The sequence below is a fragment of the Armigeres subalbatus genome, chromosome 2, assembly GCF_024139115.2.
Source record: "Armigeres subalbatus isolate Guangzhou_Male chromosome 2, GZ_Asu_2, whole genome shotgun sequence".
In the NCBI taxonomy this organism is placed as follows: domain Eukaryota; kingdom Metazoa; phylum Arthropoda; class Insecta; order Diptera; family Culicidae; genus Armigeres; species Armigeres subalbatus.
In genome coordinates, this window is record NC_085140.1 from 6,855,119 (window position 1) to 6,869,773 (window position 14,655).

At 43.1% G+C, this 14,655-nt stretch overlaps 3 protein-coding genes across 3 annotated transcripts in view; all 3 read left to right on the forward strand.

Annotated features, from left to right (window-relative positions):
- The window catches only part of LOC134217603 (collagenase-like), a 457,454-nt gene that overhangs the window by 278,835 nt on the left and 163,964 nt on the right, over positions 1 to 14,655 (forward strand). The window lies entirely within an intron of this gene.
- Positions 704 to 1,585, forward strand: LOC134213978 (brachyurin-like). The gene has a single exon (XM_062693427.1). The coding sequence runs from the start codon at positions 704 to 706 to the stop codon at positions 1,583 to 1,585; it is 882 nt and encodes a 293-aa protein (XP_062549411.1).
- Positions 9,536 to 10,688, forward strand: LOC134213980 (brachyurin-like). The gene is made up of 2 exons (XM_062693429.1): positions 9,536 to 10,379; positions 10,453 to 10,688. The coding sequence occupies exons 1-2, from the start codon at positions 9,636 to 9,638 to the stop codon at positions 10,624 to 10,626; spliced, it is 918 nt and encodes a 305-aa protein (XP_062549413.1). The 5' UTR covers positions 9,536 to 9,635; the 3' UTR covers positions 10,627 to 10,688.

Consider the following 14,655-nt stretch of genomic DNA (forward strand, 5'->3'; position numbering starts at 1 on the left):
TTTCAATTGAAACTGGAACTAAGACCTCATTTCTTTTTGTCAATAAATCCATATGATTTTTTGTTTAGCCTTTTCCGTACACTACACTTAGTGTACGCAAAAGCTAGCGGATCATTACAAAAACGAACTTTTTACGGGTGACCCGGAGATCCATAGTATTATATACCAATTATTCTAGCTCGAAAAACTAAGATTATGTGTGTGCTGTCTGCTGTGTATCACGTATTTTTTAGACACGAGAAAGACATCATTATCGGTAGGTGGATTAATGAGGATAAGAAGACCCTTTGATCTATGGTTGGTTAAGTTTTGAGACTGCTTTATTTTGGCTGTCATTTTGTATTTTCTGATGGAGACGCAGACGACTAATCATTCTCGTTGAGGGAAAAAGTCTTTCGTTTGACAGAAGGCATCATTGAGGAGCCGAAGAAATTCAGGTTTTCAATAGGAGCATTGTCCAAATGGATGTTTGCCCTAAAAATTGATATTGAATAACTGATGTTCAAGTTCCAACTGAAAGAAGGAAATCCCTACTAAGGATTGCCTATTGGGTTTTTCATCCAGATGGGAAATTTCATATGATAAAACAAATGCTAAGTTTAAATTGAGATTAGCAAATGTTAGTCATCCATCATGTAGTATCTCCTATATAAACATATGGAGCCACAACAGTGGCAACAGTCTATCTGGTGGTCAATCTGAAATGAAAACTTTGGTGCTATTAATTGGTGTGCTGGCCGTAGTCAGTGCCGAGTGGATCGAAATCGATTGGTCCCAGGTGCGTCCAATTGAGGAATTCGATCACTATTGGGCCCGTCTGCCAGCCGAACTGCAATACTTGCGGCAACCAGTTCCGGGACGCCGCATCACCAACGGACAACAAGCTACCCCTGGACAGTTCCCGTATCAGATTGCTCTGCTCAGCACCTTTGCCGCTGGAACTGGTTTGTGTGGTGGGTCCGTTTTGACCAACAATTTTATCCTGACTGCTGCCCATTGCGTCCAGAATGCTTCAGGAGGAACCGCCATCATGGGAGCGCATAATCGCGTTCTGACCGAAGCTACTCAACAACGCATCGCTTTTTCTGCGGCTGGAATCAACATTCATCCGGGATATACATTGACCAACATTCGTAATGATATCGCCACTGTTCGCCTGAACAGTGCCATCACCTTTAACGACCGTGTAGTCCCGGCTCGCTTACCTGTTGCGGGCGACAGTCGCACCTTTGGCGGTTGGACCGGCACCGTATCTGGATTTGGACGCACTTCCGATGCCAGCACTGCAACGTCCGCTGTAGTTATGTTCACCACCAATCCAATTCTGACACAGGCCGACTGTCTTGCACGCTGGGGTGGTAACACGAACCTGATCCAGGCTCAGAACATTTGTCTGTCCGGTGATGGCGGTCGTTCCTCCTGCAACGGTGACTCTGGTGGTCCATTAACGGCACAGGATAGCGGCAGTCTGCAGGTCGGTATTGTGTCGTTCGGATCCGACGCTGGATGCTCGGTCGGCATGCCCTCGGTATATGTCCGCGTTTCGCACTTCAGAGATTGGATTATCTCTAATTCCGATTTGTAAGTTGATATTTAATTGATGTTGATATGGTGCAAAGTAAATGACCCTTTTGATTTGATTTCTTCCGTGTAAACGATTTAATACGATGACATCTATATTTTCATTAGATAAGGCAGTTGTAGCTACTATACGTGTTGTGATAGCTGCGATACCACTGATTTTTTTTACACGATGTCTTATCAATAACCTTCTAGCAAAAATACTACGGCTTAAGCATGACCTGAATATCTTTCTTTTATTGTCTCTGACTTCACATTTAGCTGTTACCTATTTTCGAATTTAGTGATTTTATTAACATTTTCATTGTATGTACTGTGGAAAAACGTCAAAAATTGGTTTATGTAGCGAGATGCTGACACAAACGCCAAACATCACTTGGTGTACTTGAAGCACGAATAGCATCTCAATGGCGGTGCTGCAGACATCGTTGATAGTATGGTAACGAACCTGAGAGCACGCGTAGAGGACGTATGATTTACAGTTTTTCAGGTGGTTAAAAATGAGATCGGCAGGAGGGTTGGCTTATGCCATTAGTACTGAGAAGGCAACCAAAGACATATATAACATGTTGATTATGCCGATTCACATATAATCTGGCATTGACGCACTGATTTTACGGATTTGATCCAACGGACATCGTGTCTTGGTGCTTGGTGTTCAGTCCGGTAGATGCCTTTTACATCAGTGATAATGATGCAATACTTTTCTGATACGTTCCCTGATGATGATTCCTTATATCTAACTAGTTTTATGCATAAGATTATCGACATTAGTAGGGAACCGATTGTCGGATTCGTTGAGTAGATTTTTTTTAAACTAGGAACGTGCACCTGTTTTATTTTGTTGAGTCATAATAAAAAATACCTCATTCTACGTCGAGCATCCGTGCGAGACAGTGCATAGTAGGGTGGTTCAGAAAATCGATTTTGCTCCACAGTGCTCATCTGATTCTTTACCATGTTCTGAGTGTCCTCTGAAAATTTGAGCTCAATTGGAATAAAACTGATTTAGCACAAGCCGTTTCAAGTTTGCATGCAAATTAGTATGGGGAAATTTATTTTTTCATTATACTGTTAATAACGTTTCCCCTTTAAGCGCAGGTTAAAAGAAAACCCACGTAGCTAAAAGGGATACTCAACAGCTTTCACCCAACGAAAACCGCATGTTGATTAATCGTCCCAATAATTTGTAATTATAGTTAGCATAGTCCGCGTACGGTCGGTTCTTCTTTCGGTTTTTTCCTCGAAGCCAGGTTTTTTTTTACCGAAGCTGAAGTGCTAGAGTGAAAGTGTGCTTATTTGAAGCAAACATTTGACAAGTTTTCATCGTTTTTCGCAACAACAGACTTTGTTTTGCAAACTCATCGGCGTCCATCGTCACGCAGGCGAAGTCATCATCGCCCAAAGCCGACAGTCTCACCACCATCATCACTGATCGTGCGCCTCCACCAACACAGGCGCTGTTGTCCCGACACCCGCAGCTGTAGCCTCGATCGCGGCATGGGCCGTCCGTTCGTTGTGTGCTGCTACAAGTCCCAGCGTGAAGGCTAAGCTAAGTATATTTTTGATCTCTCTCTTTCGTTGTAACACCTTTCTTCCCCTCTTTTGATAATTTGAACCACGTCTGTTTTTAATAATCCGTTTTCCCTGTGTGTTTGTTAATTAGTTTTGTGTTATTTTTTCCCCTTTCCCCTGATAAGTGTTTAATTGTGTGTGCCTCGCTGCTGCGAGACATTTAAAGGCTGCAGTCCGCGAAGGCGATGATGGCGGGAGTACATCGTATTCCTCGTCAAATAATGCCTTGTTGGCTTTCCGATGCTCTGCGTTAAAATAAAATGGACACTAGCAACACCAATGTTTTCCCCACGACCCCCGCCTCAAGGCCTACCCTCCCGACTCTATTGGGCCGTATGTTGTTTTCTTCCGACCCAAAGGCAAGTGGTTGAATATAAGTCAGATCAGCAAAGATCTGGAAAAGCGGTACACGTCTGTCACGACCAATGACCTGGTTGGGTCCAGTAAGCTTCGCGTCACGGTCAGTGATCGCAAACAGGCCAACGAGATTGCCACCTGTGAGATCTTCACTCTTGAATATAAGGTCTATTTACCGTCAGCAGTTTGTGAGATCGCGGGGGTGGTGACGGAGGGAAGTATGACATGCGACGATTTGAAACAAGGTTTCGGTCGTTTCAAGAACGCTTCTTTGCCTCCTGTTGCGATACTGGATTGCAAGCAAATGTATTCGGTGTCGCAGGAGGGAGAGAAGCGGAGTTATTCCCCGTCTGACTCTTTCTGCGTCACCTTTTCCGGGTCCGCACTGCCTGACTACGTAGTGATTGGCAAACTTCGTCTACCTGTTCGGCTGTATGTACCGAAGGTGATGAATTGTGTTAATTGCAAGCAGCTGGGCCACACCGCCCAGTACTGCTGCAATAAACCTCTCTGTGCATCGTGCTGAGAGAAGTGGGTGGATGGCGCGTGCAAGACGCCACCGAAATGTGTCTATTGCAACGAAGGCCCCCATATGCTCTTTGAAGCTTGCCCGACGTACATACAGCGGCGAATCCACCAAAAGCGTTCTTTTCAGCAGCGTTCTCGACGTAGTTACGCCGAAATGCTGCGGAAGGCCGCTTCTCCAATTGTTTCTGACATTATCTACTCGTTTCTTCCTTTGGACGATCAAGGTAGCTTTGACTCCAAAGTTGCAAATGGGGCCTTTGTTTTCAAAGGCTCAACGAGGAAACAAGTAAAACAAAGCCAGCGTCCCTCGAAAAAGCCTAGAAAACAGCCTCAAAGTGAGCCCCATTTCAACATGGCGAAATCAAGCGCAGGTGGAACACAAAATCGACATCCAACATCCCAGATGCCCCATTTTTTGTGATTTCTCAGCCAGAAAGAGACCATAGAGAGAGAGCACAACAACCTTCGAGTGCTCCAATGTTCACACTTTCTGGCATCGTGGAGCTCATCCTCAACTTCTTCGATGCTTCCGACCCCGTGAAGAACATGGTCAAAACTGTTCTTCCTATTCTAACTCCTCTCCTGAAGCAGTTGGCTTCAAAATTGCCCCTCCTCGAGTCATTCGTATCCTTCGATGACTAATTTCGTCGATAAGGCTCTTATGATTTCGATTCTACAGTGGAACTGTCGAAGTATTCTTCCAAAATTAGATATTTTTAAATTTTTAGTTAACAAATTACAATGCGATATTTTTTGCTTTATGCGAAACATGGCTAACACCAGATGTAAACCTTCTTTTTCCCGATTTTAACATCATTCGCCGCGTTCGGGCAAATCCATATGGAGGGGTGCTTTTAGGGATCAAAAAACAGCACTCCTTCTATAGGGTCGATTTTGCTCCGATGTCAGGCACCGAAGCTGTGGCATGTCAGGTGACTATTCGAGTAAAACACCTCAGTATCGCCTCGATATATCTTCCTCCAAACACCGCGATCATCAATGATATAAGACTTCTGCGACGACTTCAATATGTCAATTTTGAATACAGGAGAAGTTACACGAGTGGCTCCTCCAGCAACAGATAGCCGTCTAGATCTTTCCATTTTTTCGAGCTTATTATTGTTGGACTGTACTTGGAAGGTGGTCCAAGATCCCCATTTCTTAAGTAGGTGTCTAACCATCCTTCCCCTTCCTCAGCATTCGCAAGGACGTGGCCAGGACAGATCTCGACTATTGGAGGGTGCATTGCTTTCATCTAAGAGATAGTGATTAGTCCCAAATCAATATCCTGTGGTAACGGATGAAAGTGATGCTACTCTCGTACAATAGTCTTGGCTTGTACCACATACGAATTTGTGCGAAATGCTCAATGCAAATGCTAATGGTAATTAGTTATCCATCTTGGCTCTCTATCCATTAATTGCTTGTAAGCAGTACCCAATATTTTTTTATATAGATATATGCAAAGAATAGTGACTAGTCGATATTCATTTAATTCACCGAGTTTAAAGTAGTAATAAACACAAAAATAAAGCAGATATTGCACACCTTCATGCCTGTCACGAAACAAATATTTTTTGAGATTTTTGTGGCATACCATTCATCCTTCGCGTTTATAGATATATTGAAAGGGGCAGATATGTAAACATAGCGTGATAACATCTCTCATTGAAAATGAGAAATTGCTGTACTGCTTGTAAGGCTTCATGACGAATTGATAATTTAAAACCAACGACTTCACATTCGCTTACCTATCGCTTAAAGTGGGTTCTTCGTCTGAGCAGAGGTTACCTTTAGGGATAGGTATAGGGGCGATTCCTTCATTAGTCTTCTTCTTCTTCATTAGCATTACATCCCCCACTGAGACTGCCTCGCAGCTTAGTGTCCATTAAGCACTGCCACAGCTATTATCTGCGAGGTTTCTAAGCCAAGCTACCATTTCTGCATTTGTATATCATGAGGCTAACACGATGATACTTTTATGCCCAGGGAAGTCGAGACAATTTCCAATCCAAAAATTGCCTAGACCGGCACCGGGAATCGAACCCACACACTCTCAGCATGGTCTTGTTTTGTAGCTGCGCATCTTACCGCACGGCTAAGAAGTCCCTTCCTTCATCAGTGCTGTCACCTAAAAAATACTTGAGGAAAAGTAGAAATATGGAAATTGGACATGGCATCATATAGGAAATGAGAATTAAAATACCTTTAAAACACTATGAAAATTCTATAGGGTTAGATATTCAACAATATTAAGAATTAGCTGCTTTTTTGAAATGAAATAATAAATCGAGATAATACATTTATTACGTGTGATTCCTAAATTATAACCACTTAAACCAGCGGTTCTCAACCTGGGGTACATGTACCCCTGGGGGTACCTTTGCTGGCCCTAGGGGGTACCTCGGATAAAAATGCATAATGGCGAACGTATTACAATTCCAATCGGAGCTTATTGATAAAGTTTTGATTATTGTGATTTTTTTACTTGAAAACTTTGTCTTGTGAGTGTGAGTGCGCATTTTCCTGAAAGAAAGGGGTCGCCATGGAGTTTACAGTTCCCAGAGCCGGATTTGGGGGGTCCAGGGGGACCATGGCCCCGGGCTCCCACAAATCTTATGTACCAAAACCAACCTTTTTTGTACATTTTGGGGCCCCCACAACATGTCGGCCCCGGGGCCATCTTCCGGCTAAATCCGCCCCTGACAGTTCCCTACACGCTGGAGCAAAACGGCGTATCCGAGAGGATAAACCGCACAATAATGGTGCGAGCCAGAGCATTGTTGGTAGAAAGTGAATTTAGTAAGGAGATGTAGGGTGAGGCAGTGTACACCGCTACTTACCTGAACAATCGGTGCCCAACATCCGCTGTAAAAGTGAAGAGAAACCCGTTTGAAATTTGGACGCAAACCGGATGTGTCAAAGCTAAAGATTTTTGGATGTGTTGCATATCTCCAAAAGCTATTGTAGTTACTAGATAAAGATTGTCGCTTCGGTTCCCTTTGTTCTGCTGTCCGGAACATGTTGGATACCAAGCTGTCAAATCGTATGGATTTTCCTTCTTTGACATTTAGCTCCCCTATCCTCGCCAGCAAAAGATGTTCCGGACAGCGACGACAGCGACAATCTTTATCTAGTAACTAAAATATCTTTTATATCTCCATGTTCCAAAAGAACTGAGGTAAAAGCTAGACTCAAAGTGTAAGAAATTGTACCATGTTGGTTACAAAGTGAACGTCGGTATTGTATCGTTATAGACTTTGGGACGATAAGCGACGGAAGATTGTGATCGGAAGGGATGTAGTGTTCGACGAGTCTTGCATGTTCGGCGTTAAACTGGAAGAAAAGCTGACTAATAACAAAAACGGAGAAATAGTGTTCGAAGAGACAGATGAGCAGTGTAGTGTACTGCCGCGATTCGCATAAGAGTCCCATGTCGATTTTTGATGATTAAGATTTTCTTTCAGAAATAAGCTTAAAATAAACTCATCTTTAAGAAAAAATGATAAAACAATAGGCTTTGTTCTAGAAATTTGAAAATCAAAACCCACTTGTGTTGTCCCATCTTGCTATTTATTCGCATAACAGTCACATTCCATATTTTGATAAACTCTTGCACAAAACATCAATGTAATTATAGTTCATTGAATATTTCCCATAGCAATGTATACAGATAAAGAATATTATGCCAAATTTTCAGAAAGATTGCTGGTTTTATTGATTTATTAGAATATTTTGAATTTCTTAATGTAAAACGTGTTTGAAAAATTCAACGGCATATTTCTCAAGTTGAATAAAACTGACATGGGACGCTTATGCGAATAGGGGCAGTGTAGTTCCTGACGAACATAAAAAAAAACGTGTCTTGTGAAGATGATGAAGAATCGGAAGCTGAACTCGAAGCGGCAGGTGGAGAGGAGCAGACGGCAGTACGTCGAAGTGATCGGGTGAGACGAAAGCCCATTTTGCATGATTGTTACGAATTGTGTGAGACTGCCATGTGTGCCGAAAGCTTTGTTGAAGATTTGCCAACTACGGTGGCCGGTCTCAAGGAGCGGTGCGATTGGCCACAGTGGCAAGCAGCTGTTTCGGACGAAAAGGAGTCACTCATAAAGAACAAAACATGGATCCTTACAGCACCACTTCCAGTTAAGAATATCATTGACAGTAAATGGGTATTCAAAATAAAACGGAATGAGGCAAGCGGCGCTGATCGTTTTAAGGAAGGATTACATAGTTGCCAGAGGATTCTCTCAACGATTTGACGACTTGACCAAGTCGAGTCAAATACGCTACACTGAAAAAGGTCTTACTGTTGAGGTCGAAATACGTATCTATCAAAGGTAAAATAAAGTAGTGGAATTAAATGGAATAGTACAAACTCGTTTAATGACAATTAAGAAGTGATTCTAAAAAAAATCTCGCCGCTCTACGATGGACTTTTCTAATCGACCATTTTTACAGATGTTCCGGATCTTCTAGGGGACCACCCGGTGGTCACAATGGTCCGTGTGTGGTCAAAGTATCAATTCCATACTCAGGGTTCGACAACAATTGGATTTAAAAAAAATCTCGCCGACCTACGAAAAAATTTACGAATTTTCCGGGTGGTCCGGATCTTCCAGTGGGAGGTCAAAACGATCCGTGTGGGGGTCACAATATCAACTCCATATTCAGGTTTCAATATCATCGGGGTTTAAAAAAAAGAACACGGCGCTCTACGATGAAATTTACAAATTGACCATTTTTACAGGTGTTCCGGATCTTTGAGTGGACCATCCGGAGGCCGCAATGGTCCGTGTGTGGTCAAAACATCATTTCCATATTCAGGGTTCGATAACAATAGGTTTGAAAAAAAAAATCCCCCCGCACTACGATGAGATTTCCGAATTGACCATTTTTACGGATGTTCCGGATCTTTCAGGTGGTCACAATGGTCTATCCGTCGATGTTATCGATGGTCTGAACAAGGTGAATAAGAACCCTGAGTCTGAAATTCCGCGGGGAAGCAACAAAACTATCAGCGCAAGCACAATGTTACTATGGAAATGACGTTTGCTGATATTATTGTTCGTTGTTGTTTTGGTTGGAACAGTTCGTCAGACGGTTGTACAGACTGAATTGGTCGGACTAACTTGGGGGCGGAGTCAAAGTTGTACAACATGTCGAAGTGTGTATGGGGCCTCTTACGATACCTTTCTAAGAAGAATTAGTTCACAAGAAAACGATTGAATGACTTTTCTATTTTAAAAATCATTTTCCCAGCATGATGTAAAGGATTTGCAAAAGATCTTGGATTACCCAGGGAACACCAAACGTATAATTTGCTTCACAATCCAATCGATACAAACAGATTAAGCAATTTATGGCAGTCATAAACCGCGCCACCGATAACCACCAAATTATCAACATCAGAAGTAGTGGCTTATAAAATACCCAAATTCACGTCACAACCAAAATGACCGTTTCGTATTCGTCAGAATATCTTCCACCGTAGACCTTATCGTTCGATAAGCCCGCTCATTTATATACAACCTAATGAAGGTTCGTGAAACTTAGTCTTCCAGATTCGACCGTACGATTCGAAGCGCAAGATGAGATTATCCCTAGTGCTAGTGTTGGCTCTGGCGGCCATCGTGACCGCCGACGACGAAATTGACTGGCACAAGCTCCGTCCGGCATGGCGCATGCCACGTTACTGGAGACGCCTCCCGAAGGAGGTCATGGCACAGCTCGCCAGTGAGACGAAGGACCTGCCCAGACATCGCCCGGAGGGCAGAATCGTTGGTGGATACTTTGCAACGCCTGGACAGTTCCCGTACCAGGTTGTGGTTATTGCGAACTTCCCTGAGGGTGGAGCCCTTTGCGGAGGCTCGGTTCTGTCACAGAACTACATTCTTACTGCCGCCCACTGTGTCGATCTGGCTAACGGCGGTACTGTTATTCTTGGTGCCCACGATCGTACCGATATCAGCGAGGCAGGTCAGGTTCGCATTCCGTTCACTGCTGCTGGAATAAACTATCACCCGAGTTGGGATCCATCCCTGATCCGTTACGATATCGCTACCGTCCGCCTGCTGACCCCGGTTCAGCTGTCTGACCGTATCGTGCCAGTAACTTTGCCTCGGTGGAGTGATGCCGGAACCGACTTCGCAGGAATAACGGGCACCGTGTCCGGTTTCGGTCGTTTTTCGGATGACATCAACGCTGCCTCCGATGTGTTGCGCTACGTAACTAATCCAATTCAGACAAACACTGCATGTAACATCCGTTTCTTGGGTCTGATCCAAGCGGAGAACATCTGTCTATCTGGCGATAATGGACGTGGAGCTTGCAGCGTAAGTTTTTCAAGAATTGGATGATTTTTGTCCTTTATTGCTAATGTGAGCGTTCGTTGATTTGTCTTTGCAGGGTGATTCCGGTGGTCCATTGACCATCTCTCGTGATGGACAGACCGTCCAGGTCGGTGTGGTGTCGTTCGGCTTGGCCCTCGGATGTGAACGTAACTGGCCTTCGGTGTTTGCTCGTACGACCTCTTTCTTGCAATGGATCCAGGCCAACTCCGATGTGATCATTCAAGCCTAATTGACTCATTTCGATCTAAGATTTTGATAAGCATAATAAATGTTGTGTTTGAAAGGACTGTACGTTTTGGTTACGTCTTAATTTTATGGCGCGATAAGACATTTGGCCATGAGAAAGATACGTCTTTACGTGATTACGCATTTTACAATGTGGTAGTATCAACGATTCTGAAATATTAGATTTCATACTCAATACAGTACACGCCCACCCACGGTAGATACTTTTAGGTGGTGTGTTACATGTGATATCCGCCATGGTCATATAAACAACTACAGGCAAATCCTGACCCAACGAATACCTTTCTACTTCGTAGTACATATGAGGGTGTCGTTAAGTTGCGGGCCATTTGTCAAGTAAGTGTCAAATCAACACTTATTTCCCATTCCTAGTTACAGAAAAATGGGCGTGGTCAGGAGTAGTAATTTCAATGATTTTTGGCTTGGATTTAAATCAAGGACTGAACTCATCTTAATATCTGATGAAAAGCTGACTTAGATATTTTAGTGCTATTTTTATCAAACCAGATTGTACCAGAATGTGTACCAGAATTTTCATTGTACCAGAAGAAAGGTACAATCATAATTTGAATGAAGTAAATATATTATTTATTGAAATTTTGGGTTGTTATCCCAAAAATTCAATGTTGGGTTAAATTAGTCGGATTTGATAAAATTTTGAACAGGCCTTAGTAAATTTCGTTAGCTTTTACAGAAGCATTTTTAGGAAATTCTTAATTCATATTACGTGTACACCTTGGTCGTTTTTACGCGGTTGAAACTATTCAGCTTTCTGGCTAACCTAATCTTCACATATTTTTAAATACCATCTGAATTCTCTTTGGTATTTTGTGATTTATTTCCGTGGTCATTCTCATTATCGACTCAATCGATCTTGATTATGGTCTATCGCGTAAAAATAGTCCTAGGTGTACCGCGCGCAGGACATAATCTTACCGGCTCCGAATCTCCAGGAAATCCAGGAGGAGATTGACCGGCTGAAGAACAACAAAGCCCCTGGGGTTGACCAAATACCAGGAGAGCTATTTAAACACGGTGGTGAGGCACTGGCTAGAGCGCTGCACTGGGTCATTACCAAGATTTGGGAGGAGGAAGTTTCGCCGCAGGAGTGGATGGAAGGTGTCGTGTCCCATCTATAAAAAGCTGGATATAAGCTGGCGATAAGCTGGATTGTAGCAACTACCGCGCAATCACATTGCTGAACGCCGCCTACAAGGTACTCTCCCAAATTTTATGCCGTCGACTAGCACCAACTGCAAGGGAGTTCGTGGGGCAGTACCAGGCGGGTTTTATGGGCGAACGCACCACCACGGACCAGGTGTTCGCCATTCGCCAAGTACTGCAGAAATGCCGCGAATACAACGTGCCCACACATCATCTATTCATCGACTTCAAAGCCGCATATGATATAATCGATCGGGACCAGCTATGGCAGCTAATGCACGAACACGGATTTCCGGATAAACTGACACGGTTGATCAAAGCGACGATGGATCGGGTAATGTGCGTTCGAGTTTCAGGGCATTCTCGAGTCCCTTCGAAACCCGCAGAGGGTTACGGCAAGGTGATGGTCTTTCGTGTCTGCTATTCAACATCGCTTTGGAAGGGGTAATACGAAAAGCAGGGATTGACACGAGTGGTACAAATTTCAATAAGTCCGTCCAGCTTTTTGGTTTCGCCGACGACATAGATATTATGGCACGTAACTTTGAGAAGATGGAGGAAGCCTACATCAGACTGAAGAGGGAAGCTAAGCGGATTGGACTAGTCATCAACACGTCGAAGACGAAGTACATGATAGGAAGAGGTTCAAGAGAAGACAATGTGAGCCACCCACCGCGAGTTTGCATCGATGGTGACGAAATCAAGGTGGTAGAAGAATTTGTGTACTTGGGCTCACTGGTGACTGCCGAAAATGACACCAGCAGAGAAATTCGGAGACGCGTAGTGGCATCGTAGTGAAATTGTACGTACTTTGGACTCCGCAAGACGCTCCGATCGAATAGAGTTCGCCGCCGTACCAAACTGACAATCTACAAAACGCTCATTAGACCGGTAGTCCTCTACGCACACGAGACCTGGACGATGCTCGTGGAGGACCAACGCGCACTTGGAGTTTTCGAAAGGAAAGTGCTGCGTACCATCTATGGTGGGGTGCAGATGGTACGTGGAGGAGGCGAATGAACCACGAGTTGCAACAGCTGTTGGGAGAACCATCCATCGTTCACACCGCGAAAATCGGACGACTGCGGTGGGCCGGGCACGTTGCCAGAATGTCGGACAGTAACCCGGTGAAAATGGTTCTCGACAACGATCCGACGGGCACAAGAAGGCGAGGTGCGCAGCGGGCAAGGTGGATCGATCAAGTGGAAGATGACTTGCGGACCCTCCGTCGACTGCGTGGTTGGCGACGTGTAGCCATGGACCGAGCCGAATGGAGAAGACTCTTATATACCGCACAGGCCACTTCAGCCGTAGTCTGAATAAATAATAATAATAAATAATAATAGGTGTACCTTTTTACATCTACTACTAGTATTATGAAGTTAAAGTACTTTGGTCTATCCAATGGTTACGCATTAGTGTTAGCATAAAGTAATTCGCACAAATTTGTAAGTGGTACACGCCTAGACTATCGTATGATAGTACAAGCCTTTACATTTATTTTTTTTCGCCGATATCTCAGCATTTTTTGTTTGTTTTCCTGAGATGGGCACCGCCGAGCTCCAGCAAACCTGATTTTTGCTGGGTTTCAGTGAAAATAACGTTTCGGTTGCTGAGATACAGTAAATATTTACCTAGGAATCAGTAATAAATGAAAATTTCTGCCGAAGTTCAGTATTGAAATTTGCTGAGTTACAGCGGTGCCCAATTTTGTAGAGCTCGAAAAAGAAAAACTTAGTGTGTTACTTCTATTCGTTACCACAGATATAGATTTAGGATTAATCATTAACTCTTAGATGGAAGCAAAGCACTCTCCAACAGTCGAGATCTGTCCTGGCCACGTCCTTGCGAATGCCGAGGAAGGCAAATGATGGTTAGTTATACACCTACTTAAGACAGTTGCAGAGAACTCTATGATCTCTCAAAAGTGCCACGGGAGATTTTGGAATTGACCTCCACCGTCATTTTTTTAAAAATTAAATCATTTTATCAATTCTTTAATTAATTTAAAGAACCCATCATTTTAGACTCTTCTTACTATTTTTAAAATATAAAGCAAAAAATCGATAGTGTGCTGTTTTTTAGGTTTGGCTCAACCTTCGTCCGATTTTGAACCAACATCAGGCTAGTTCACACGTGCAGCACTTTTTCAGTTTTTGTTTTCGATTTTTAAAATAGTTGAAGGCTGTAAAAAATATGAGTTTTTTGGGAAAGTTGATTTTAAATAAATCAAAGAATTGATTGAGACAATAAAACGAATTTAAATTTTTGACGGGAAAGGTCAATAGCTAGCCTGGAAATGACATAGTCTAACCAATGGATACAGTAATTATTATTACGCTAATTAGAAATCTAACAGTTTCGTCGAAATCTCTCTTTACTCTCATTTGTTTTATTGAACAGCTTGTTTTCGACTGTTACTCTTCGTTGAAGTACAACCAAGCATTACTTACTACTTATTCTTCTTCTTCAATGGCTCTACATTCCAACTGGAGCTTGGCCTGCTTTTTAACTTAGTATTCTATTAGCATTTCTTCAGTTATTAATTGAAAGCTTTTCTATGCCCGTTATTGCATGAGTATGTATCTTGTGTGGCAAGTACAATGGATACACTATGCCCAGGGAGTCGAGAATGTTTCCCACCCGAAAATATCCTGGGCCGGACCAAGAATCGAGCTCGCCATCTCCGGATTGACAATCCTACGCCTTTGATCGCAAGGCTACTGGGGACTTATTGCTTATTTGGTGAAGATAATTTCATAGGTCGTCAAACTTGATAAAGCTCTATTGAAAAACAACAGCGTATCTACTGCATCAATTGGCAGTAAGAAATTTTGTTTGATAACTT

What these genes read in the sequence shown, in the direction of transcription:
- LOC134213978 (XM_062693427.1), top strand. Translation starts at nt 704, where the DNA reads ATGAAAACTTTGGTGCTATTAATTGGTGTGCTGGCCGTAGTCAGTGCC.
- LOC134213980 (XM_062693429.1), top strand. Translation starts at nt 9,636, where the DNA reads ATGAGATTATCCCTAGTGCTAGTGTTGGCTCTGGCGGCCATCGTGACC. An exon ending in ATGGACGTGGAGCTTGCAGC is followed by an intron (nt 10,380 to 10,452) that starts GTAAGTTTTTCA and finishes TTGTCTTTGCAG; the next exon opens with GGTGATTCCGGTGGTCCATT.